A 26,423-nucleotide genomic window follows, 5' to 3' on the forward strand; every position below is an offset into this window, starting at 1 on the left:
TCCTGCTTTGTCACTACCTGAAGGAGTCTCAAAGCCCCTAATATTCTCCTTTCCCTTCCTCCCCCACAACAAACATTCTATGTGGTGAGTGGGGCTGAGAGACTTCAGAGAAGTGTGACTAGCCCAAGGTCACCCAGCAGCTGTATGTGGAGGAGTGGAGGCACGAACCTGGTTCACCAGATTATGAGTCTACCACTCTTAACCACTTCACCACACTGGCTCTCTAGGCCTCATGCTGAGAACTACAAAAGCACTCAATGGAGAAGACTTGAAAAGTTGAAGAAGTTAGAACATATATTTGTTTTGAATAAATGTCTCAGTTGAATATCTTTGTATACATAAATATCCAAACAATTACTTTCCTAGATATTCCTCCTTATGAGCTGGTCCTTTGTGTTCAAGGAAGGCCTCAAGATAATTATGTAACATTTGGGGGCAAAGATGCAACCTAGTAACCCAGCACTAGAGGACAAAATGGAGAAGATCTCCACAGCCACCATGTATTTTCCTTTTGTGCTTAAATAAGAAGGAACAAAAGACAACCAAACACTGCAAAAGACCAACATGCTGAAAGTGATGAACTTGGCTTCATTGAAACTATCTGGCAACTTCCTGGCCTGAAAAGCCACAACGAAGCTGACAGTGGCCAGAAATCCTAAGTACCCCAGAACACAATAAAACAGAGTCACAGACCCTTCATTGCATTCCAGTATGATTTCTTCAGTCAGAGAATGCATATCAAAGTGTGGAAATGGAGCAGCAGTACATAACCAAAGAGCACATATAATGGCTTGAATAGTGGAGCAGCCAAGAAGAACAGAAATGGCCAGTCTTTTCCCCACCCATTTTCTCATCCTGGATCCTGGCTTGGTGGCCATGAAAGCCAAAACCACAGTAATGGTTTTTGCTAAAATGCAGGAGACAGCCACGGAGAATATGATACCAAACGCTGTTTGCCTTAAATAGCAGGTCACTATGTTAGGTCGGCCAATGAATAGCAAGGAGCACAGGAAGCAAAGCAACAGAGAGAAGAGAAGAGAGTAGGTGAGCTCCCGATTGTTGGCTTTGACGATTGGGGTGTCCTTGTTCTTAATGAATATCCCCAGCACTGCAGCTGTGATTAGAGAAGAAAACAAAATAAAGAAGGCTAAAGTGGTCCCCAAGAGCTCCATGAAAGAGAGAAAGTTAAGGGTCTTAGGAAGGCAGTTATCTCTGTTCTTGTTTGAGAATTGACCTTCTGGGCATTGGAAACAGTTGTCCATATCTGAAAATGGGAGAAAGTTTGTATCAATCGCTCAATAATCAAAGACTACAAATTCAGCACAGAACTGGGTGATTAAATAAGAGTAAATGGGAACACTTTCTGAAAGTTTCTTCCTCTACATTGGTGCCATTGCTCTTTTGGTCTCAGAACATCCAGCTGGGATTAAGCAAGCTACATCATTTCAGCATTCATCTTTCACACACACACACACACACACACACACACACATCAGAGTAGACCTTATTTGTTGTATTTTCACAAATCTCTGTCTTCCAGAGACTAAAACTACACCCATGATATGAATGTTTTGTTTTGTATCAAGATATACATCCAAAACACACAGATCATTTGACTTGGAATAAGAGATGGAAATCCCTTCTAGAAAAACATGGCAATGGTAATGAAATTTGGCAGTATACCAAACACATTATCTGTACTTGATGTAAAATGTTATGGATCTATGTCAGAAATAGACAACTGTAATCCACGTTCTGTTTTAGGGAACTAGATTGACAGCGGGAAAAGGGCTTTCAATGGTTCAATCCATCATTTAGGTCACTATGTCTTCTACCATTCTGGTCTGAAATCTTTCCATCCGGACACGGAGTGCAATCATAGCAACAAAATGGCTCCCCCTCCTTCTTTTTTCTGCTGTAGCCTGGATAACAGTGATCATTACATCTGGCAAGTGGCAGCACCTATCAATTAAAAATGAAGAGAAATACATTGATGTACCATTACAAAAAGGGAAAAAACCACACACACTCAGTGCTGCTGTTGAGAACATTGGGTCCCACGGTAAATGAGATTTAAGTGATTCAAAATCATCAAATCCCACAAGAATTTTGTACATTAATGTTGGATAGATAGAAAGGGGAAATGGGGGGAAATGAAAAAAGTGAACAAGTCATCAACTTCAAAGGGCCATTTTCCTAATGAGCATATTTTTTTTCTATAATAAAGTCCTGGTGCGATCTCCTCGCCATTCTTAGTTCTATGTTAGGAGTTCTCTTAGACACAACCAACCATAATTAAGAACAGAATATCAAAAAATGTTTCTAGTGTCCTGTATCCTTGCTCTGTTCTTTTCACTGGTCTTGCATTCTCATTTCTAATCTTACTGAAAGGTAAAAGAAACAACTTGTGAAGAAATCAGCAACTTCAAGAGCTGGCCGATAATGAGCTTGAATCAATTTGTCTGAAAGCCACATATGCAAAATCAATTTGTCCAAATAATACAGTATGGCAGCAGTTTTACATTTACATTCTCTTGCACTGACTTACATTTATTTATTACAATGTTTTAAAATTTGGATAGGCCTTTATACTTTTTAAATGTATATATGGGCAGTATATAACTTAATGAATAAGAGAGAAAATAATCATTTAGTCAATCACTCTGCTCTATGATTTAGTCACGCATATATGTTACTGAGAATAATAATATATCCGGATGGGAAGAATTATCAAGGCTCATTGTTGGAACTCTTCCCATTTAGCACTTTCTCTTACGTTTGCCATATGCATATAAATAAGTAGACAGATAGATTGACTCTCCTAATGAATGGAATCACCTGGCATGGTTCTTTATTGTACCCCTTACTAATTTAAGTTTTATCTTATTTCTGTAATTGGATCCCACCTGGTTAAATGTTCTGTGCCATGTGATAGCCTCTTCATTCACTGTGAATTTCTGATTTGGTAAAGCCTGTGGATCCATCCCTCCTACTTTCACTCGTAAAAACGATTGGTTAGGGAAAAGTACCCAGTTTACAATATCAAATCCAGATACTAATTCACCATTATCATCAAATGACACTCTGTCACCAGCACTGTTGTTAAAGGAGATACTTCGCAAGAAAGAGTGAAGCTGGAATGAAAAAAAAAATGCAAACAAAAATTTTAAAAAATAGGGACTTCTGGCAAGACAAGATATTGAGCGCCATAACCACACTGAACTCCTAGTTACCACCAGAACCAACCAAGCTGCTTGTCTAGTCCCACACCACTGTCACTCAAACGGGAGACTCGGGATTCTAAAATGACAAGTGAAGAGGCAGCTCGGAGCCTCACACACCCACATCCCGACAATCTTGAATGTATTTCCTGGACTGGAGGCCTCCAACTTACTGCTGCCATCACCACCACCACCACCGCCATGTGAGAATGTCAGGAGGGGACTGAGAAAGTCCGTGAGGCTGTGAGGGAATGTGCGGCCTAGCCCAGGCCTGGCGCCAAGCCAATATCCCTGAAAAATGGTGCAAAAGATCAGACTGGGGCCCAGTCATGGGCCCTCCCCCGCCAACCGAGAAGTGCAGACAGGCACAACAAAAAACTTACTTTATTTTAATTTTTAATTTTCATTTCATTTCATTTATTTTCATTTAATTTAATTTATTTTAATTTTTAATTTTCATTTCATTTATTATCAATATTTTCAAAACCCTTTGAAGAACTGTAATGGCAGTGCCCATGTAGGAGACCTGAACCATTGGGGCCGTTTCCTGGAACTGCGGTCTCAACCCTGATCTAGGGACCCAACACCAAGCCCCGGGGGCTCCACAGCAGAATTAAAACTGCCTCTATTTCTTGTTCCCTCCCCCCTCCCCACATTCTTTTTTCTTTTTTAGTTATATACACATGGCCCCTTTTATTTAATTAATACCATTATCACTCATTATTCATCTATATTTTAATCACTTCTTATTCATTCCTTACTCCAGATCGGTGGGTCTGAATAAATTATTATTATTATTATTATTATTATCCATTGATTGTCTTAAAAAATTGAAAAAAATCTCATTAAAGAATTTATATGATTACAACACAATAAAAAAAAACAATGGGAGGATGGCATAGGCTATGAAATTAACACCACCCAATGGACTAGAATGTGGTCTAAACCTCCCTTTGAATCCATGCCAGTGAAAATAAAAGAACTCACTATGAAACTCACTTACAGATCGTGGTTAAGACCACAGAAACTGGCCCTGGTACCCCCAAGAACCTCACCAAATTGCTAGAGAGGCTGCACTTCCACAGGCATATACCTCCACATGTGGTGGGAATGCCCCCAAACCCAACTCTTCTGAACATCCTACAAAATAACAATGCCCACCAGTGCACCAATGGGAACAATCAATCAATCAAATTTATTTCTTAAAAACGGGGAAAAAATACAAGGCAAATACACACGCATTGTTTGATTTAAAATTGGTAACAATAAAAGACTTATTAAGGATATAAAATTAGATAAACATTATAAGGAGATTTCAGTTCCTAAACAGCAGCCCATTACGTCTCCTGTACGTCAAAACGGAAGTTAAATTTTTTTGCCATTTGTAAAGTTACAAGCACCAATGGGAACAATGGGGAGATGTTATTGGGGTGCTATTTTTATTTTGATTACATATATATATAGTGGTTTTTATGTTGATGTTTTCTGTGAACCACCCTGAGACCTCTGGGTATAGGGAGATATATAAATTCTAATAATAATAATAATATGTGCGGGACATCGTTCTTAAAAATCCAATAGTATTTTGTGGAAGAATAGGATGGACAGAGTTTCTAAGATGAGAATGAATACAATGAATTCAACTGCCTAACTTCTCATATGTGATAGTTGTATGCATTGCACTGTTATTTGCTTTTGGTTATGCTCTTCCCCCTGTATTTTCATTTTATTTTTGAAACACTATATTTATTCTTATTTGCTACACTCATCATTTTTACTGCATTTTGTATATGCTTATGTCAATAAATTTCAATAAAATAATAAAAGACAACTGTAATTTCCTTTTCATAAATGTGGTAAGACTTTTCAACCCTCTCTCTAACCAGAGATTTCTGTTGCCATTGTCTTGCCTTCCTTGCCTGGTGATGTGAATGGAAAGGAAATAGTGAGTTTACTGCTTCTTTTTGCAAACTTCTTCAATTTGTGCATACAATTGGCACTTGTAGAATTAATCACATCCAGCATATTTCAGCAGTAAAATATTATACTTAGCGACTCTAAATCATTACATGTAAAGTAATAAAAAAAAGAAAAAAAAAGAAAGCTACTTGTGTGGGACAATTATAAAAAGAAAAACCAATGCTCAAAATCCATAGTAGGCCAATACTTTATTAGGCGATCATGTTTTGCAACATTTTAGTTGGCCTAATGAATATGTTGACCTAATATGGATTATATAATATAATAACTATGTTTCTCTATAATAGGGTAGGAAAGTTTGTTTGCTCCAAATAAATAAACCAGCAACCCCCCCCCCCCGTTATCTTTTAACTCTGGAATTCTATCCACCTTTTGTATTATGAATTAAAAATCTCAAGGAGAAAAGAAGTCACGTGAGTGGGCAAAGTATTCAAGGAACACAGAACATTGTTAGCAGATATGTGCATATAGCTTTTAAAGAAATTAACTTTGGTTGGGAAACACTACCTGCCAAGCTTGTACTTTTACTGGACTCACTCTACCTCTGTTTGGCATGACTCTGTGTTTCTGCCTGGATGAGTACATCTTATGTAAACTATGTCCTATGGCATGGACTGCATTGTAGATGGTGTAGCTTTGGCCGGTCATGCTCATTTCAAAAAGTGTCCCAGGGAGGCTCTCCAATTTCTCTTCACCACTACAGCCATTATTATTTTCCATGCCATCGATAGAATCATTATATGAGCATCTGAATGCCATTTCCCAGAAGGGCAAAATAAACCCATCTTCATTTTTTGATTTAGGACGAAGGGTCTGTAGGAATTTTCTGAACCCCGGCACTTTATTTAAGTGTATTGCAAAAGTGAAGGCACCATCAAAGACTTGCATATCCATATCCATCTGTGTTGTGTCTACTGAGAAATCCCATTGGGCTGTCATGACCCATACTTTCCCTATAGCCAATAGTGGGGTATCCTTCACTTCTGCATAGGCATATATTTTAATTATCAAAAAAGAGATAGTAATAGTTTCTGCATTTACAACCAACACTTGAACACTGGTGTTTGATAGATAAATAGCTTCGTCCAAGATGGATTCAAAGGAAGTAAATGTCTCTGCCGCTTGAGCAGTGGCTGGAATTTTCCCCTTGAGGGCTATACAGATTCCATGTTTCAAAAGAATTGGAATCAAGGTCTGGATAAACTTGTCTCCATTATCATCGTCCATTGTGAGGATCCCAACCCAGGTCCATTGAAAATGCCGAAGAAGCTGAGCTATCCCTGCATACTGATATTCTTCATTGGGCACCATCCGGTAGAATGAAGGGAGATGGGTTTTAACATCGGTCATTGGAGCAATTATACAATAGGCAATCTAAGTAAAAAGACATGTAAATTTCAGTAAAATGTCAGAAAAGTCTTTTTTCAAGAGTTCATGGGGGTGACATAAGATACTCCTGAAAAGTCATAATGGAGAAAACAAATGTCTTCAAACTATATAGCAGGGACTTGCCACTGACCTTCATTTACCTTACAAAGTAGCCAAATAGTTTCCACTTTTTACTTGTTTTTTATTTTATTTTACTTTTTTAAAAAACCACCTTGCATTGCAAAGTTCAAGCTTTGTTACTCAGCTTTCCACTGCGCACATATGCTGGGTTGACTTGAGAAAAACATCGCCTTATATTATGCTGCACTCCTGTCAAAGCATTCTTGGAAGTGTTGCTGTCCAGAAATGGTATACAGCTTCCCACCAAATGCTATAATGCTAAAGATACCCTCTTCAGAGAACATGAAAGAGGCTCTTTCCTTTCAGTGTTCTCCAATGAATGAACGCTTTTGTGGTAATTTTTGTGGGCTAAAGGGTAGAATTGGTAGATGGAACTTTTGAGTGAGGCACGAAGCATTTGTCTAGAAGTAATCCAGCAAATGTTTTTAAAAATGATGGTTGATGAAGTGCTATATATCTGCCTTAATTAACTCTTTCTTCAGTTCTAGGACAAAGAGTTACCAGTGGATCTTGTCCTTGGCATTTGCTGTCAAGGAGATAAACGAGAACCCTGAACTTCTACCAAATGTCATGTTGTAATTGTGCATTTGCACTTTGTGTAGGTACATTGCATGCACTTTATAAAGAATCCCTGCCCAATTTTGGTTGGCTACACTTTGTCCCTGTTTTTATCTATTTCACAAGATTTATACACTGCTTGGTTGTTGTTTTTTAAATAAAATCTCAAACAAGAAAATTTACAAGCCTACTTTAAAATATGGAAAAGTTAAAATACTAGAACGCATTAAAATCTCCTCAACTTTCTAAGCATCTAGGTAGGCTTGTCTAAACAAGAATGTTTTTAGCAGGTGCCAAAAAGAATACAGTGAAGATTCCTGCTTGATCTCAATAGATAGGGTGTTCCTGAGCGTAGGTGTTGTCACACTAAATAGTTAAGTTCTTACAAATGCAGCATGGCCCAGCGGCAAGACATACCCTTGAGTGGTGGCAATTCTCTTTGTAGTTGTTTTTGGGAGGGTGGGAGGGTTACCACTTTTGCCTTCCTATAAAGAATTGGATTAATTGTTCACTTTTCCTCTTGCATGAAAAGGGGGCCAGTTGTGTTAACTACACATGCATTATTTGCTGACTCACACTTTCTTTCCAAAAAGAACAAAAGAGAAACTTCAAAGGCCAAGAGTAGAAAGGTAAATATTATCTCTAATAATAATAATAATAATAATAATAATAATAATAATAATAATAACAACAACAACAACAACAACAACAACAAAACAACAACAACTTTATTTTTTATATCCCACCCATCTTGCTGGGTTTCCATGTGGGTAAGCTGCATAGCCAATCCAAATATTTTACCTGTGGAATCTTATAGATGCCTAAAAGAGTAGCCATGTAAAGGGAGATTTCAGAGTCAAGTCCTCCAATGACGACCATCAGATTCTTCTGCTTATTGCATTTGAAGTTGGGGACAACAGTTTTATGACTGGAAAGAAGTTTCAGGGTGTTCTGATGAGTCATCCTCGCATTTGTATAACTGTCATAAATGTGGAAGCCAAGGGTGACATTTGGTAGAAGTTCGGGGTTCTCGTTTATCTCCTTGACAGCAAATGCCAAGGACAAGATCCGCTGGTAGCTCTTTGTCCTAGAACTGAAGAAAGAGTTAATTAAGGCAGATATATAGCACTTCATCAACCATCAGTTTTTAAAACATTTGCTAGATTACATCTAATTGGAAGGAATATTAGGAAAGAATCCTGCCTGCTTAGTAATTAAGAATTTACTAACAAATTTACTAACAGCAGCTAGCACGGTAATAGCCAGAAATCGGAAAACTTTGCAATTAATAAATGTTGATCACTGGTATAATATCTATGGATCCATTTCCCCTTTTTATTAATAAATGTTTATTAAATATGCATATTATTTTTCCAACAACTGCCCCACCCAATGTTTTACAATCCTAGCTTTGCATGAAACCAGAGTGGGGTTGGGAAACAAAGCTGAAGGCGGGTTGCACAACAGCAGTGGCCCTGGCAAGGGAGCAAGAAGGGAGAAAAACGGCAAGGGGGAAAGCTGTGTTTTAAACACTGGTAGAAGTTTCAATAAAGCAGGATTGGGAGGAACTGTGCGGAAAATTGCCAAAGACATAGGTTTGAGTACTATGGAATATTTGGCTGCTCTGCATTAGTTATCTCTCAAAGACGAAGATGCTGAGGAATGAAAGACAGAGAAGTCTGAGTGCAATCAGAAGGGAACACTGAATAACTATCTGGTGATTTTAAACGAAAGCAGAGGTTTCAGTAGACTGAACAGGGTTCAACGGGCTGGGGAGCAACAGTTTAAAACAAAATATGAGTGCAGTGAGAAAGCAACTTGGAAAAGTTCTGTTGCAATAGCTTTGCAGTGTCAGCTTCTGTGTTCTACCCATAGCTGCTATTTCTCCTGGCCAAAAGTGGTTGGTTTGATTTATTTATTTTTAAAAAATCCCTAAGTGCCCCCCCTCCCCACATGTTGTTTTAAGACAATTTTTTCTCAGCCTCACTTCACCTCCATTTACTCAAATGTCTTTAGCTGAGAAAAGCAGCTTCTCCCCACCCCTCACACGCAAACCTGGTTTTGAATACGTGAGAATCAGTGCAAAGTAGGGCTACATTACAGAAGATAGAAGTGGCTACAGAAATGCAACTGGAAAGGTGTAATGTGAAGGGAAAACCCTGTGTGCTAATATGGAGGGCATTGCAGGGGTTTGTTGAGTAGATCAAGCTGGTGATATATGTGAATAACATACCCAGAATTCATTAAGGACTTTTTAAAACCACTTTTTCAAGGAGTAATAGTTATGACCTGGCCTGAAGTACACAGAGAAAACATACTCCTTACATAAGTTTTAGTTCTTCCAGATACTCGGTTGTGGGATTTCTTCTGAATGATAGTTCATAAATTAAGTAGCCATACTGAGTAACCATAAATCCAATCGTTAGGTCCCCTGACTGATAATATTGATGTGGGAAGTGGGGGGAATCAACCATGGTACGCATAACAGCATGTGACTCACAATCAGTCTGAGGGAGTCGCAGAAACAAGAGAAGCAGAGGCAACAGAAGCAACCCTGTCATCTTGAGCCACATATTCATGCAGAATGCCCAGCATCAATCCAAAATAAACCTCCAGCCTGTTCAGTGGCTATGGACCCTTTCTGATGAAGGCAATCTGACACCTGTAACCCTGCCTCTACCCCACCCAACATCTCAGCACTGAATATTCAATATCTACTTTCAGAGTTTGTTAATTATTGTGATTTTGCTCTGTGAAAATCCACATGGGATTGGGCAATATGAATGAGGACAACTAACAATTTGTGATAATCAAAGTTTTCAATGATGTCTCCTCAGTGTATTGCATTGTGCAAAACATTGCTTGTGGCTGAACAATAGAATAAAATATTATCATTAAATATGACTCAATAGATAAGCCTACCTGCTTGTTATGACAGCTGGATAGCTTTAGGATACTGAGCATAACTTATGTTTTACTGGAGTTTCTGGATTACTCTGCATTCTAGGGAGATATTCCACTCTATTTCAAGGACTGTTATGACAATTTTATGATAGCATAACCCAACTTTGAGGTCATTTGGGTAGATGATTAATTAGCTAAAGAGCAAAGAACATAAGAATGGCCTTCTGGATTACATCAATGGCACATGTAATCCAGCATGCTGTTCTGACAGTAGCCAACAACATGCCTGGAAGAAACTAGTAGGTAAGATTCAATTGGAAGTGCATTCTCCCCTTTCTGTAGCTTCCAGAAACTGATATTTAGAATCTTTACTCACTCTGCCCATGAATGCAGAGCATAGCCATTTTGATTTGCAGCCATTGATAGACTTATCCTCCCAAAACCTGTCCAATCCTCTTTTAAAGGTATTCCAAGTTTGTGTTCATTGCTGCCTCCTAAGGGTGTATGTTCCAAAGTTCTAGATCATTAATCTAGAGTTAGATAATTTATGTTAAAATGCACAGATCCCAATACTGATCCTTGGGGGACTCCAGTTTTTTTTTACTTCTGTCCATTTGGTGAACTCTCAATTAATTCCTACTCTTCGCTCGCTGAAACTTAAGGAATGTGTAATCCACAAGAGGACCTCTCTTCTTATTCCTTGAAGTGTCCTTGACTTTTTACACTCACAAGCGGGACTTAAGCACAAGAGCAGGCCCCAGCCCAGCCCACATCCTGCATGGTTTCAAGGAACAGGAGGCAGTGATGGCCAGTATCTTGAATGGCTCTAAGAGAAGATTAAACAAATTCATGGAGAATTAGGTGATCAAAATGGCCACTCGTCATGTCTATACACAGCCTCCATGGTTGGAGGCAGTAAGGCTTCTCCAAACCAATTGCTGAAAAATGCAGGATGTGTGAAAGCTCTGGATAAGAGGAGACTGAGAGGAGATATGATAGCCATCTTTCAATATCTACAGAGGCTTTCACACAGAATATGGAACAAGCTTGTTTTCTCCTACTCCGGAGGGTAGGACAAAAATCAATGGCTTCAAATTAAAAGAAAGGAGATTGCAACTAAGCATTAGGAAGAACTTTCTGATGGTAAGAGATGTTTGACAGTGGGACAGACTGTGGTGCCTGTGAATATGGTGCTCAAGAAATCCACATTGAACCCAACTTTCGGTAAAATCTATCACCCAGACACCAATAAACTATTACTAGTTGTGATGCATTCCAATGCACCCTAAGCTTGGTGCCCAGTGTGGTGGATCCAGTAGTAATAGCCTAAATCCACATCTAAAGTCACACTCCAATAGCAATGGACCTCTTTAAACAGCAAAATCAGAGATACAGCTGAAATTACTATTATAGAACATTTTTAAATCAATCAATCAATATAAATAAGTAAATGTTATTTAAAAAGCTGCCCATAAAATTGAATGGATATGAGCATTACACAGTATGTTTCTTTGGTTGAGAAAAATAATGGGGAGAAATCTTGGGTGTTGTGAGGAATGAAATGGAGATAGAAAGAAATGAACTCGAAGGGAAGATACAAAAAATAATAATACGGCTGGACAGGAAAGTATGGAAAGACTGAGAGGAGGGAGAAAGAAGTAAGTGATAAATTACATGAAATAATAGAATAGCTCAGTCAGGTAGAGCATGAGACTCTTTATCTCAGGGTCATGGGTTTGAACCTCATGTTTTGCAAAAGATTCCTACATTTCAGGGGTTGGACAACATGACCCTCATGGTCCCTTCCAACTCTAAAATACTATGATTCTATGATGTGACAAAGCAACATGTGGAATATAGAATCAGCATGATTAGGAGAAACAAAAAACAACAACATGCCAAACCAAGTCAAACCAAAATAACAAGCAAATATAAAGTGTATTACATAGAAGAAAGACTATATGCATCTTTTTGCCTGGTACTAAGCCAAAATTACTATCCAAAGGGTCAATGTACTGGTTCCTGTAACTGTCAATGCTTGTATGGTGCAAGCATATTAACAGATTAATTGATTGCTAGTCCTGTTAGTGCATCGTTCCAGTGTTCAGGGAGTCCTAGGCTCATCACCTGTAACTGCTTAGCCACTTCTTCAGTGTTAGTTATGAGTAGGGAAATCTTTGAATTCCTGGTTCATTTTTATTGATAAATGTATGGTAGGAAGCTGTTTTGATTACAACGTACTAGGGTTTTATACAGTCTCCTAAGATTATAGCATTATATCATACTGTTCTTCATTCCTTCCTAAGAATTAAATTTGTAGAAGTTACTCAAAGGTAATTATGAATTTGCTATGGACCTACATATGTGTTTACAACAGGGAGAAGGAACCTATGGTTCTGTAGATGTCGATGGACTCAAACACACAACAGCTCCAGACAGTTTGTCAATCATCAGGGACAATGAGAATTGTAGTTTGGAGGGCCATAAATTTGCTCTCAATCCCTAGTCTACAACCACTACATTCCCTTCCATTACCTCTTCCTTAGTACTTATGATCTGACAGAACACATGCAGAGGGGGAACACATCCTTATGCAAATTCTTTCAGTTCATCTAGAAATTTTGTCGTGGGGTGTTCACTAAATGATATTTCTCCAAATATGCAGCCATACTGAGTAACAATTGCTCCAATGGTTAGCTCACCTATCTCATAATATTGATATGGGAGCTGGAAACGATCTACCACAGCACACATAACAGCATGTGGCTCACACTCAGTTTGAGGTACATGCAGTAACAGTATGAGAAGAGGCAAAAGAAATACCACAATCATTGTGAGATACTTTGTTATGCAGAATGCCCATGTTCAATCTGTTATACACCACAAAACTTTTCAAAGGCTATAAAAAAATTGATAAAGGGAAACTCACAGACACTTAATATTAGATTTCTGTTAATTATTGTGCTTGCGATTTCACAAAAATCCATGTGGGAATTGGCAAGATGAATGATGACATTTTGCAATTTGTGATAATGAAAGTGTTTAAAGTTATCTCCCACATGATTTGGAAAATGGAAGGATTTTTTTTTTTAAAAAAGTCAATTTAAAGGAAATATTGTACTCAGGTTTTGGATGGTTTTATGATGTTTTATTACACTCTGTTATGTTATTGTTATTTATTGTTTGTAACTAAATTTTGGATTCATTTTGTCTCCTACCTTCCAACCCTAAAATTTTGTGGCTACCTGTTGTGATGCTTTGTTGTTTGCTTCTTGATCTTGCCAAGGAATCACTGTATTTGGGATCAGGAAGCAATTTTATCTCCTAACAAATTGGCAAGTGTTGCGGTTTTTGACTCCCTCACAGCTTTCATCACAACTTTGATGGTTAGGCATTGGGTAGGATTCATGATATTTAATTGGAAGAATTGTATGGTTGTGCCTTCCCCTTCCAGGAATTGGGGTATTTCATTAAAAGGATGCAATGAAAAGTCCATAAGCCCCAAAGCAGTGGTTTTGGTGGGCTGCTACTGTTTGATATACTTCCTAGGGCAATTCTATCCCAGAAGTGACCCCCCTGAGAAGCAGTCAGCAGACGTTCTATGTAGTTAATCAACCAATGCCTCAGTCAAAATCACTTATACACAAGTAACCAATAAAGTTTTGGCCTGTTTTGATAAAATAATGTATTCAGTAAAAACACTGGGGGGGGGGCAATGAGAGGCAGGATTGCTGTATCCGAATAAGCAATATATGCCACAAAACTCTACATTCAAACGAATGGACAAGAGAAAACATGACCCTCAGAAAAATGTATACCCCACTCTTCCATTTAAGGGGAGTAGGGAGATTTGGAATATCAAACTAAGTAAGAAAAGAAATGTAGAATATTGAGGGTCACAGAAGCATGTTACTTGAAAAGGCCAAGTTATTTAACGTGTTTTCAGGGGTACCTTTGAATAATCATTTCAATGGAATAATACATACAAAGCAAAACAATTTATTTCCTAGGTATTTCTACGTATAAGCTGCTCTCTGCTGTTCAACGAAGGCCTCAGGATAATTATGTAGCATTTGGGGGCAAAGATACAACCCAGTAACCCAGCACTGGAGGCCAAGATGGAGAAGATCTCCACAGCCACCATGTATTTCCCCTTTGTGCTCAGGTAAGAAGGAACAAAGGACAACCAAACGCTGCAAAATACCAGCATGCTGAAAGTGATGAACTTGGCTTCATTGAAGCTATCTGGCAACTTCCTGGCTTGAAAAGCGACTGCGAAGCTTACAATGGCAAGAAATCCCAAGTATCCCAGAACACAAGAAAACACAATGACAGATCCTTCACTGCATTCCACTATGATTTCTTCCGTGAGAGAATACATGTCAAAATGTGGGAATGGAGGAGCAGTACATAGCCATACAACACAAATGATGGCTTCAATAATGGAGCAGCTAAATACAACAGAATTGGCCAGACTTTTCCCCACCCATTTCATCATCCTGGATCCTGGCTTGGTGGCCATGAAAGCCAGGACCACAGTGACAGTTTTTGCCAAAACACAAGAAACAGCCACAGAGAAGATAATGCCAAAGGCAGTTTGTCGTAAACAGCAGGTCACTCTGTGAGGGCAGCCAATGAATAGCAAAGAGCAGAGGAAAGAGAGCAAGAGGGATATGAGTAGAGTGTAGGTGAGATTCCGGTTGTTGGCTTTGACAATGGGTGTGTCCTTGTGCTTGATGAAAATTTCTAGCACCAAAGCTGTGGTTACAGAAGAAGACAAAATCAAAAAGGTTAAAATGATCCCCAAAGGTTCTGTGAAAGACAGGAAGTTTAGGGCTTTAGGAAGGCATTGATCTCTGTTGCTGTTTGGAAATTGGCCTTTGGGGCATTGGAAACAGTAATCCATATCTGAAAAATGAAGCAAACTTGTTGTTAGTTCCTCACTGTTCAGAGGAAGATAGCCTTTGCTGCGTTCACTAAAATACAGGAATGGGTAATTAACTATTATTATTTGAAAGAACACTTTGTAAGCCAACTAATTTTGACATTGAACAATGTCTTTTCTTTAAATATATTGGCGTCACTTTTCAGGCTACATCAAGCTGGCTTGACCATATTAAGGCCATAACCCTCCTAACACACAGGACTTCCGGTGCATTGCTTAATTTATTTATTTTTTAATAAGAGGGGAGAAGAACTAGTGATTCCGGCACTAAAAGCCTTCGTTGGTAAGGTGATTCCTCAGATGCTCTACGGGGTAGAACTCTGGGGTGGAACCAGAAGCTGCTAGATCGGCTCGAAACCTTACAGAACTTTTTTTTTAAAAAAAAAAATCCCAGGCCTCCCTCAAGGAACCCCAGCAGCTTTCCTAAGAGTAGAAGTGGACCAGAATGCCAGAGAAAGATTTTTGGTCGGTAAGGATAAGGTCCCTTTTTCGTCTCCATAATCTGTCTATATTGTACCTTTTTATCTGACAAAGCCATTGTTTAGGCTACATGTAATAAATTTTTAACATTATTATGTATATATATATATATGTAAAGGCTTAGTCCTCACAATAAACTTTATTGGATTCAATTTGATTCAATAATTTTGACATTGAGCTAAGGTCTGCTACCGAAGATTGGGGAAGTGTGAAAGCTGATGAATAACAGCCCAATGAACAGCCCAATGATGATGAAATGTGGAAATCTTTGGATATGTGGACTCCTCCCAAACTCTGTTTTAAAGCACTCCAGACAAAAGTGGGCCCTTCCAATGGTGTTAAATTTTGCTTTATTTTAGTCCAAGTTTATTTTTCATTTTTGAAAAGTAAAAGTAAAATACAAGGAAGTGGGGAGCAGAGGGGGTGCAGTTATATGACTCAGAGGTCTACGTTTCAGCCATGCAATGACTTTTCCAGGATTCAGAATTTCCTTAGACAATACCATGTCATAACATTGCTAAGTGTTCTCTTTCTACAATAGATAGCAAAGATTACCATAGCTTGTGCTTTATAAACACAATTTTATCGAGTTATGTCTATCTGGTGTAACATGTATGGAATCTGCCTCATAACTTGATTATCATAATCTGTTTTCTGTTTTGCAGAGCTGAAAGTAAATCTATTGAAAGATGCAGTGCATTACTTATGTCATTAGACATTGTGTGCCCTTACCCATTTGGTTTGAAATCTTCCCATATGGGCATGGAGTACAATCATAGCAACAAAATGGCTCCCCTTCCTTCTTTTTTCTGCTGTATCCTGGATAGCAGTAGTCATTACACACTGCAAGGGGCTGCGCCTATTGATAAAAAGAGGGTGGGGGGAAACAAATTGCTGTTGTATTCAAGTACTCTGTGGTGGTGTAAAGAAATTTGTTTATAATAGAAGTGAGGTTTTTGAGGCTGCCATTCTATACACATTTAATGCTTTTACAGCACTTCACTGTAAGTAAATGGAAAGTTTCTAACCTTGCTCATTACTGAAAAAAAGAACTCACGAAAAGGCTTCAGGTTGCAAAGGCATCTTGTTATAGATAACTTTCATATTTAGTGAGATTTCAAGGATGGATAGAATGGCTGTCTAGCATGAGAAAAGTGGTTTTAACCCATTTTAGCTCATATTTCAAGAAAATATAGAAAAGTATAATTTAAATTTTAGACAAAGGAAAGCAGAAAGGTAGGGAACAGCTAGGATCAATTATAGACAGCCTATCAAACCCATATCCCTGCTGGACTCTTGTCAGCTGGTCAGAAGGTAAGGGGACAGCATTTAAATTTGTTTTTATTTGGTATTCCATAAGCTTTTTCTTGTCTGCTGTTTTGCTTTCCCCTCTAATTGATCACCACCATGGGGGAAATTTTAAATATTGAACTCTTTCCCTGTTGACATTTTCTGCAATAACTATGTTTGAATCCCACCTGATTAAATGTGTAGTGCCATGTGATAGCCTTATCATTGATTGTGAAGTCTTGATCTGTTACAGCCTCTGGATCCATCATTCCTACTTTCACACTTGCAAACGATTGGTTTGGGAAAGCAACCCAGTTTATTATGTCAAATCCAGCTGCTAATTCACCCTTCTCATTCAAAGACACTTTATCTCCAGCGCTATTGTTAAATATGTTGCTTTTCAGGAAAGGGTGAATCTTGAATGAAAACAATTGAAGGCAGATTTTACAAAATAATAAACATGGAACAAGATCATTTTAATATATCATTCTAATTCTAATATGCTCCAGTCCCTTCTGTAGAGGGAAAATGCAGACTATACAGGCAGCGACCAGTTTAGGCATGTCTGAGATGTGCATGACCACATGTGTGCATGGCACCAATCCCAGAAATCACCTGAAAATGTCATGAAAATGACACAAAAAGTGCAGAATGGAGTGGAATGGGGTGTCCTTATGTTTGCTGCCTGTAAACATGGTCATTCCTGAAATCATTAGATGCCATTAGATGTCAATGACAATAACAGAGTATTCTATTTGGCCATAATAATTCACAGAGTGATTTTTTTTTGGGGGGGGATATCTTTTGAAACTATGATCCTCATCATTAGTGACCATTGACCTTTCTTCCCTGGGCTGAGGAGAGTTAAAGTCAGGTAACTTCTGGAGGGCTCTAAATCAGCCATTCAAGAAAAAAAACATTTTTCTTTTTTTGATTTCTTTTTCTTTTCTTTTCCCACTTTAATATTTTTATTATTATTTTCAATTAATTCACATTACATGTTAATTGCCATACACCTTCAACATTGCACATAACATGAATATATTATTTCTGCAAATTCCCCACATCTAACCCTGCAACCACCTCCCCTTACACCCAAATACCCATGTGACTTCCTTTACCCACATGCATGATATCCAACTTATTACTTAATAAAAACCTCTAACGTTGTGTTCACTTTTGTTCATTGCAATAGTCATTCATCTATTTAAAAAGAAGAAAACATAACTTCTTAACTTAATGGGTTCAGTCTATGTAGTGCCATGTGATAGCCAGAGATTTCTAATAGAATGATTTTGTACAATATATTCTTCAACACATTTGCATTCCTTTCTTAATTTTTGTTTTGATTGCAATCTGAGTGATGCTGTCATCTTGGCTAGTTCAATATATTCGCAAAATTTAATTTGCCACTCTCAGATGAAAGAGTCTCCTCACTCTTACAATTTTTGGCCACCAGTATTCTAGTAGCCACTGTAGCATACAAAAAAACCTCTAACTATATCCTTGGGAATGTCTTCTGAGACTAGTCCAAGAAGAAACGCCTCAGGTCTTCTTTGGAAGGTTATTTTAAAGATCCCCCCCCCCAATTCATTGTAAATATTGTTCCAGAAGGACTTAATCTTGACACAGTTCCACCAAATGTGGTATAACGAGCCTTCGGCCTTTTTACATCTCCAGCATAGATTTGAAGAAAAAACAAAATAAAATAAAAAAATCCTTCCAGAGACCAAAATCCTTAGAGACCAACTAAGTTAGTTCTTGGTATGAGCTTGGTATGAGCTTTCGTGTGCATGCACACTTCTTCAGATACATGCACACGAAAGCTCATACCAAGAACTATCTTAGTTGGTCTCTAAGGTGCTACTGGAAGGGATTTTTTATTTTATTTTGTTTTGACTATGGCAGACCAACACATCTAGCTACCTGTAAATAGATTTGAAGGCAATTTATAGATTTTTGCCAATTTAACCGGGGTCATGTACCAACTATAGAACATCTTCATGGTATTTTCTTTAATAATAGTACACACAGAAAAAATTATATCATTCTTCCATAACTTTTCCCATCTCTCAAACCAAATTGCATAGCCCAGATCTTGTCCCCATTTTATCATAAATTCTTTTGTTCATCTTTTAATTCCCACTCAAGAAACAAATTACACATTTTAGCAAGTTTTTTCTTTGTGTTTTGTAGAATTTCTGATTGAAATTTAGACTCTTCCTTCAAGAAGCAAATTTTCTTATCATGCACAAATTTATCATTTAGTTGGTAGTACTGAAGCCAGCTAGTGAAACATTTTCTTAGGTATGCACTGAATTGTGTGCCATCATACACTAAACTGGCTATTAGAAGAGTACTCTTTATTTGAAACATTACCTGCCAAGATTGCAGATTTGAAACATGCAGTCTAGCTCTGTTCTGCATTGCTCTGTGTTTTGACCTGGATGAGTACATCTTATATAAACTATGTCCTATGGCATGGACTGCATTGTAGATGCTGTAGCTTTGGCCAGTCATACTCATCTCAAAGAGTGTCCCAGGGAGGCTGTCCAGCTTCTCTTCACCAGTGCAACTATCAGACGTTTGCTTGACCTCCTTAGAACCAGAAAACGAGCAACTGAAAGCCTGTTCCCAGAAGATCCTAATAAAATCATCTCCTTTTTCTGAGTTTGGTTGTAGATGATGAAGGAATTTTCTGAACCCTGGCACTGCATTTGAATGTATTGCAAAACTCAAGGTACCATCAAAAACTTGTATATCAATAGCCCTGAGCATTGTATCCAATGAGAAATCCCACTGAGCTGTAATAAGCCATACTTTGCCTACTGATGTCTCTGTAATGCTTTTCAGTGTAACATATAAATATATTGTCCATGTCAAACATGTTATGGTGGGATTTTCTGCATTTACGATCAGCACTTTGATCTTAGAGTTGGATAGATAGCAAGCCCTTTTCAAAATGGAATCAAATGAAAGCTTCTCTATAGCCTGAGATACAGGTGGAGTTTTTTCATTGAGGGCTATACAGATTCCATGCTGCAAAAGCATTGGCATCAATGTCTGTACAAATTGGTCTCCATTATCATCATCCATTGTAAGGATCCCAACCCATGTCCATTGGAAATGCAGAATAAGCTGGACAATCCCTGTATACTGATATTCTTCACTCGGCACCATTCGATAAAATGAAGGCAGCTGGTTTTTAACATCCATCACTGGAGCAATTATACAATAGGCAAGCTAAGCAAAAGGAGGAAAATCTTTAAAAATCAACACAATAGTGCAATTACATAAATGATGTCATGTGAAATGGCAACCCAGCATAAAACACTATGTTAAAGTCTTGATTTCCATCTGCCAGCAGCTGGAACAGCTTAATGGGGTTTGGATCTACTACAACCTTACACCAGCGTAGTCTACACTGGCATCCTTTAAACCAGCTTTTTGCAATGTATAATATGGTTCTGTGGTGTACTTGAGCACTGTAGAAAGTACTTCACATACCTTTAACATTGTGTCTCAGTTCCCACACTACTGAATGGAATAAGTATTAATCATGCCACTTATAGAAATTTTTTAAACTAAGAAAATATCCAGGTCTTCAAGTCTCTAAATGACTCCATTATTTTTGGATGAAGATATCACATTTCCCTGTTAAGAAAGTATTGTAAACATAGAGAACCTGTAGCCTTCAAGGTGTTGTAGGATTCTAGCCCAAGACGCCTAAGGCAAGTCTTGGGACACCATTTCTTACCCCTTAACTGTTTTTCTGATTGTAATCTGACTTGGTAAATTCCCACACCTGCACACCCACATATGACCATTTTATTTGGCAGGTGATTTCAAAATATCTCACTATCTCCATCTAAATGTACAATAGATTAAAAAACACAATTATCTATTTCTCGCACGGGCTTAATAGTTGCTTACAAAAAAGAAAACAAATGGAGACAATAGACATTGAGTTTTAAACTAAACAGTACAAGAATAAATATCACATTACACTAGGTTAAGGTGTATGACACATGCATGTTACCTGTGGAATCTTGTAGATGCTTAACAGAGTAGCCATGTAAAGGGATATTTCAGAGTCAAGTCCCCCAATGACAGCTATCAGATTCTTTTGCTTATCACATTTGAAGTTTGGAATAATCTTTTCCTGGCTGGAAAGAAGTTTCAGGGTGTTCTGATGAGTCATCCTTGCATTGATATAACTGTCGTAAATGTGGAAGCCAAAGGTTGCATTCAGTAAGATTTGGGAGTTTTCATTGATCTCCTTGATGGCGAATACTGAGGACAGAACATGCTGGTAATACTTAGGCCTTGCTCTAAAGGAAGAGTTATGTTATGTTTAAGAAATATATTGAGCCATATATCAGTTCATTTCAGTACATTCAACGATATACGAAATGAATACTATATAACATCTTACTATTTTTATTTCAGAGGGAACATAAAGGAATTGACACATATTTCTGCATTAAATTAATCATTCCAAGAAGCCTTTAAATTTGGTTGGTTTGATTCATTTTGATTTATAACTGCATGTACAAAAATCCAGGTGACCTGTCAAATCAGGTAGTAAACCCATATAAGAAGCCTTTCTGATTAGAACAAAAAGGAATATTATAAAGACTGCTAAAAATACAATGCAAATTAACAAAACACAGCAGAATCCAGCAGAATGACAAAAATAGAGTGTGGATTAATTTTAGGAGTGTGCAACCACACAAATATGGGGTGACTGTATCCCTACACAGTTTGAGCTACAATGCCAACTAAGTAACCCAAGTTGGATAAGGGTCACCACAATGCTTTGTACTGCTGTGTCACTGTGTTTTTCTGTGTGTTATATCAGTATGCCTGGGTTCCTTTATGTCCTTGGACCTTCCTATTATTTTAAAAATAAAGGGGGGGGGGTTCAGAAGAGGTTTTCTTTTTTTCTTTGTAAAAGGTAAAAGGACTTTAGCATCACTTAGAAATGCCTAATGAAGGCTCTTCCCTCCCCAAATAAGCAAGTGATTCAGAAGCTAAGCTGGCTAATATTTCTTCTACTACTTCTTTCATCACTACTACTTAATGTATAAACAAAAATACACACCACTCAGAGTGAGGTGGAGAGGGGAGTATATTGAAGAAATGCTAAGCAAATAACGTAGAAGAGAGTATGCAGGGTTGCAAGAAACCTGTTAGTTATATCTTTAAAGAAATCATCCTCACATAGCTCATGAAAGTGGTTATATGTCTAATCAGTGCTTTTTCCCCCTAGAAAAAATAGGTGCTGGTACCTACCATGAAGTTGTTACAGTAAGTGCCACACTTTTTAACAACAACAAAGACGTGCTGGTACTGAGTACCCATGAGTACCCCCTGGGGAAAAAGCACTGCATATAATCTACATGCTGCTGTTCCAATCTGTTCTAACACATGTAGAGGGAAAGAAAATTCCCTTACATAAGTCGATCAATATCCTTTATCGTGGGGATTTTTTTGAAACCTATTTCTTCGAATATGAAGGCATACTGAGTTGCAATTGTTCCAATGGTAAAGTCACCAGTCTGATAATACTGATGTGAGAGCTGGAAGGGTTCACTCAAGCTACAAATAGCATTGTATGCCTTGCACACCTTTTGAGGGAGCCACAAACTGAACCCTAGCAAAAGAAATGCCCTAATCATCTTTGACCACTTCTTCGTGAGGAATATCTAGTTTTTATCAATAATTCAGCAAGCAGCTTGGTACAAACACCTTTTGTCAATAGGTCTATATGCTTCTGATATATGGAATTTCCCTTCAAATTTTCTGGGATATTTTACGTCAACCTTCAATCTGTGCTGTTAATTCACAAGGGTCTGGCAAAATGGATGATACCAAGTAAATAGTTATAATTAACTATTTGGTCTGTTTCCCAAGAGAGTTGCATTGTTCAAGATACCTTTTGCAGCAAAAGAAGCAAAGAAAACATGTTTATTGAATTTCAGCATAGTTTACAGACAATCTTATATTGCAATTATGACAAATGAGTTTTAATTCAAGCCGGGATTTTGCATTATGTGACAATTTCCAGTAATATCTTAAACTAATGTTGTGACATTATAATTCAACTAGAGAACTCAAGAAGGGGAACAGAAGAATATGGATAACCGAAAGGCAATGTTGTGGGATAATTGTCTGAAGGGCAGAGAAGAATCTGTGTAAAGCCCTGTTAATGCATTCTGAAGAAATTACATTTACAATGTTACATGTTGTAATAAAACAAAACCAAGAGTTACTGAGAAAATATATTCTTGTTTTCTATACGGATGGATGATAGCATCTATGTCCATGCCACTTCAGTGTACCAAAAACCTTAATAAAAGGTTCCTCCCAAGTTCCCCAGTACTGTACTTCCCCTTCATTGATCAGTTCCTCCCTGTTGGTGAGGGCCAGGTCCAAGATGGATGATTCCCTTGTTGCTGCTTCTACCGTTTGGGAAATGAAATTGTTAGTGAGCCAATGGAGGAATTGGTTAGACCTCATATTCTTGGCAGAGTTTGAATTCCAACAGATATCAGGGTACTTAACAACTCCCATGACTACTATCTCTCTCCTTTTTGAATGTTTCATAATCTGCTCTAGGAAGACATCATCCAAGTCTTCAGTCTTGCTTGGCTGTCTATAACAGACACCCACAGTAAGGTCACTGTTGTTTCTTTCTCCTACAATTTTTATCCATATACTCTCAATCTGCATTCCATGATCCAGGTCACGGATCTCTTCATAATTGTACATATCATGTGCATATGATACTACTCTTCCTTCCTTCCCGTTTGGTCTGTTCCTTTTGAAGAGGTTATGCCCCTCAGTTTCAACATCCCAGTCATCAATCTCATCCCACCAGGTTTCAGTAATGTCTACCAGGTCATACTTGCCATATTTGTTTATTTCCCATACTCTGTGCAAGAAGACAACAGAAACCATGAGTCATTCCCTCCAGCTGCTTCTTTCTTTTAGTTTCTTGCTCTTTAGCAGATTTCTGGAGCACCGCCTCAGTTTCCCGTGCCTCAATGAAGTACCAGAACCCCAGTACCAGGTGTTCTTCTGTTGTCTGTCATATTATCTCCTTCCCTCCTCTTTTTAGTTTAAAACTCTCCTAAACAGGTTTGTGAAACTCTTAGCAAACACATTGTTGCCAATTGCTGTGAGGTGCAGGCCATCTCTTGCCAAAAGTCCTTCCTCAAGGAAGCTGAGACCATGGTCCATGAAGCCAAACCCTTCCTGATGACAGCGTCTGTGCAGCCAGTGGGTTACTTCCAGTATTACTGACTCTCTTCCCGTAAAAACCACCTGTGCCCTAAGTCCCTTCAGCTTCCAGCCCAAAGTCTTATATGTGTTATGTGTTGATGGCCTTGTCTGCAAGTATCATTTGTAGAGTCAACATTGTCAACCGTGATCGTACCTGTTTTGGGATAGAGGTGTTGTACCACTTCACCCTGACTAAGAATTCCACCCAATGCCTTATTCACTACTCAAGACAGCTCCTTTGCCACCTCACCGTCAAACCAACCTACAGCTGCAACCAATTTTGATGCCCCTACATAGGTAATTCAGCCAACACCCATTTCTTGCAAGAGAAAAGATTGACTTATTTTCAGACCAATGAGTGGCAGAATATCCCAGCCACCTCTGCAGCTGGCTGGGGAATTCCCCTGGTGTCTGGTCTCATGATGGAAAGGCCTTTGTACTGTGAGGCTGGAGGTCTGACATGATAAGCTGCAACTAGTGCCCACCTGGATGCTGGGTAAGCAGCCAAAAGCAGATTATAGATAAAGAAAATAAATCTAAAATGAGGAAAATGCAACCAATACACAATGATATGTATTCAGTATGTAATTCTAATCAGTCTAAATGCAATTTTAAAAAAGTCAGAAGCTGGCTGTTTCTGGAACATACCATTTCTTTTATCAAAAATATATAGTTCTAATTTAGTGCACGTTATGCAGAGAACAAAATATCTCCTTACATGAGTTCAGCTGTAAACCTTCTTCCGGGATGTCCATTGAAAGGTATTTCATCAAATACACAGCCAAACTGTGAAGCAATCATTCCAATAATGAAGTCTCCTGTTTGATAATACCTGTGTGGGATATGGATCAAATCAGTCATGGTACACATAACAGAATGTACAGTATACGCAGCCTGAGACAACTTTAGCCACAGTGAAAGCAGCAGCAGCAGCAGAAATATCCATGCCATCTTGGGGTAATGTTTGTCACATAAGCGCCTGTTTCTACCTGAAATTCACCATCAGCCAGGTTAAAAGGCCCTCCAATTCAGTGACTCTGGGTTTTGCTTTTGTTTTGGAAAGGGATCCTGCTGAAATTCAAATCAGAGCAGCCCTGCCTGTTCAAAGCTTCTCACCCTACTTCAGAATAGCACAGATATACCTTATGTAAGTTTTCTGACTGCACTATTGATATCTGTTGACTCAGATAATCCACATAGGATTTGAAAAGAGGGGGAATGAATCCTAGCAATCTGAGATGATGACAGGGTTCAACATCTTAGCCTTCAGCATTGTTATGTGTAAAATAACAGAGCAAAATGATTGTATGTATTTGTCAGATTTCACTGGAACTGAGTGGGCAGTGTTTATTGTGTAGAGATTATTCAGGCCCATAGTAAAAGTGGTACACAAATATTAAAGCTTTCAGTTGGATGCCCAGATGTCATTGGGTTTAACTTTTACTTTAATATAATCACACAATTGGAAATTAGTTACATTGATGTCTTATATTGTGTCTTTTTGTTTCCAATTTTAACCACGTCTGTTAATGAATTTCAGTAATGCTGTATATTCATATTCAGTTGGATCTCATACATTCAACAGCTTTAGTTGTTCTGTTAATATTTATAACTTCATTTCCATTTTCAGGCAGCAGTCCACTTCTTTCAGTACACTTATTTCTTGATAGAAGTAGGAACATATCAATATCCCTTACCTCCATATTTATCCAGGAAACAGCAGTAGCATTGGGTTGAAACACTATTGTTGTTAGGGGTTTTTTAAATAGAGAGAGAGAGAATTTCAAGCCAAATCTTCCTCAGTAGTCAAAAGATATTTGTGCTCAGGTTATCTGTTTTGCATTGAGCTTATGGCAGTTCCACTGATGGAAGGACCTCACTCCACTCTCCTACATATGTTTTATAAGACTGACATAGGTGCTGTAGACGTTGAATGGAATCCAGATTTTTTTTTATAAAAAATTGTTGATGTGGTATAGAGCTTAAGTAATTTTGGAAAGCCACTCAATATTGCTCGCATGGAAGTCATATTAGCATATGCATATTTTTGTTATCTTTTTTCAAAAACAAGGTAAAGGCTAAAGGGACCCCTGACCATTAGGTTCAGTCGTGGATGACTCTGGGGTTGCGGCTCTCATCTTGCTTTATTGGCCGAGGGAGTCGGCATACAGCTTCTGGTCATGTGGCCAGCATAGTAATGATGATGATGATGATGATGATGATGATGATTTATTTATACCCCAGGAATC

At 38.2% G+C, this 26,423-nt stretch overlaps 2 protein-coding genes across 2 annotated transcripts; both read right to left on the bottom strand.

Annotated features, from left to right (window-relative positions):
• Positions 1 to 362: 362 nt before the first annotated feature.
• Positions 363 to 9,742, bottom strand: LOC117057602 (vomeronasal type-2 receptor 26-like). The gene is made up of 6 exons (XM_033168446.1): positions 9,594 to 9,742; positions 8,070 to 8,361; positions 5,709 to 6,575; positions 2,907 to 3,134; positions 1,836 to 1,962; positions 363 to 1,264 (listed from the first exon to the last, which is right to left on the bottom strand). The coding sequence occupies exons 1-6, from the start codon at positions 9,740 to 9,742 to the stop codon at positions 363 to 365; spliced, it is 2,565 nt and encodes an 854-aa protein (XP_033024337.1).
• Positions 9,743 to 14,178: 4,436 nt separating this feature from the next.
• LOC117057603 (vomeronasal type-2 receptor 26-like) lies at positions 14,179 to 16,348 on the bottom strand. Its single transcript, XM_033168447.1, has 2 exons — positions 16,330 to 16,348; positions 14,179 to 15,080 (listed from the first exon to the last, which is right to left on the bottom strand). Exons 1-2 carry the CDS (start codon positions 16,331 to 16,333, stop codon positions 14,179 to 14,181), a joined length of 906 nt encoding a protein of 301 aa, XP_033024338.1. The 5' UTR covers positions 16,334 to 16,348.
• Positions 16,349 to 26,423: the final 10,075 nt, after the last annotated feature.

The sequence above is a fragment of the Lacerta agilis genome, chromosome 14 (genome assembly GCF_009819535.1).
Source record: "Lacerta agilis isolate rLacAgi1 chromosome 14, rLacAgi1.pri, whole genome shotgun sequence".
Classification (NCBI taxonomy): domain Eukaryota; kingdom Metazoa; phylum Chordata; class Lepidosauria; order Squamata; family Lacertidae; genus Lacerta; species Lacerta agilis.

Excerpts from the sequence above, each read along its gene's own strand:
- LOC117057602 (XM_033168446.1), bottom strand. The coding sequence starts at position 9,742 with ATGGTTGATTCCCCCCACTTCCCACATCAATATTATCAGTCAGGGGAC. Across the intron at positions 6,576-8,069 it reads GCATCTATAAGATTCCACAG|ATTGCCTATTGTATAATTGC; the intron begins GTAAAATATTTG and ends CTTTTTACTTAG. Across the intron at positions 1,265-1,835 it reads AAAGATTTCAGACCAGAATG|ATATGGACAACTGTTTCCAA; the intron begins GTAGAAGACATA and ends TCCCATTTTCAG.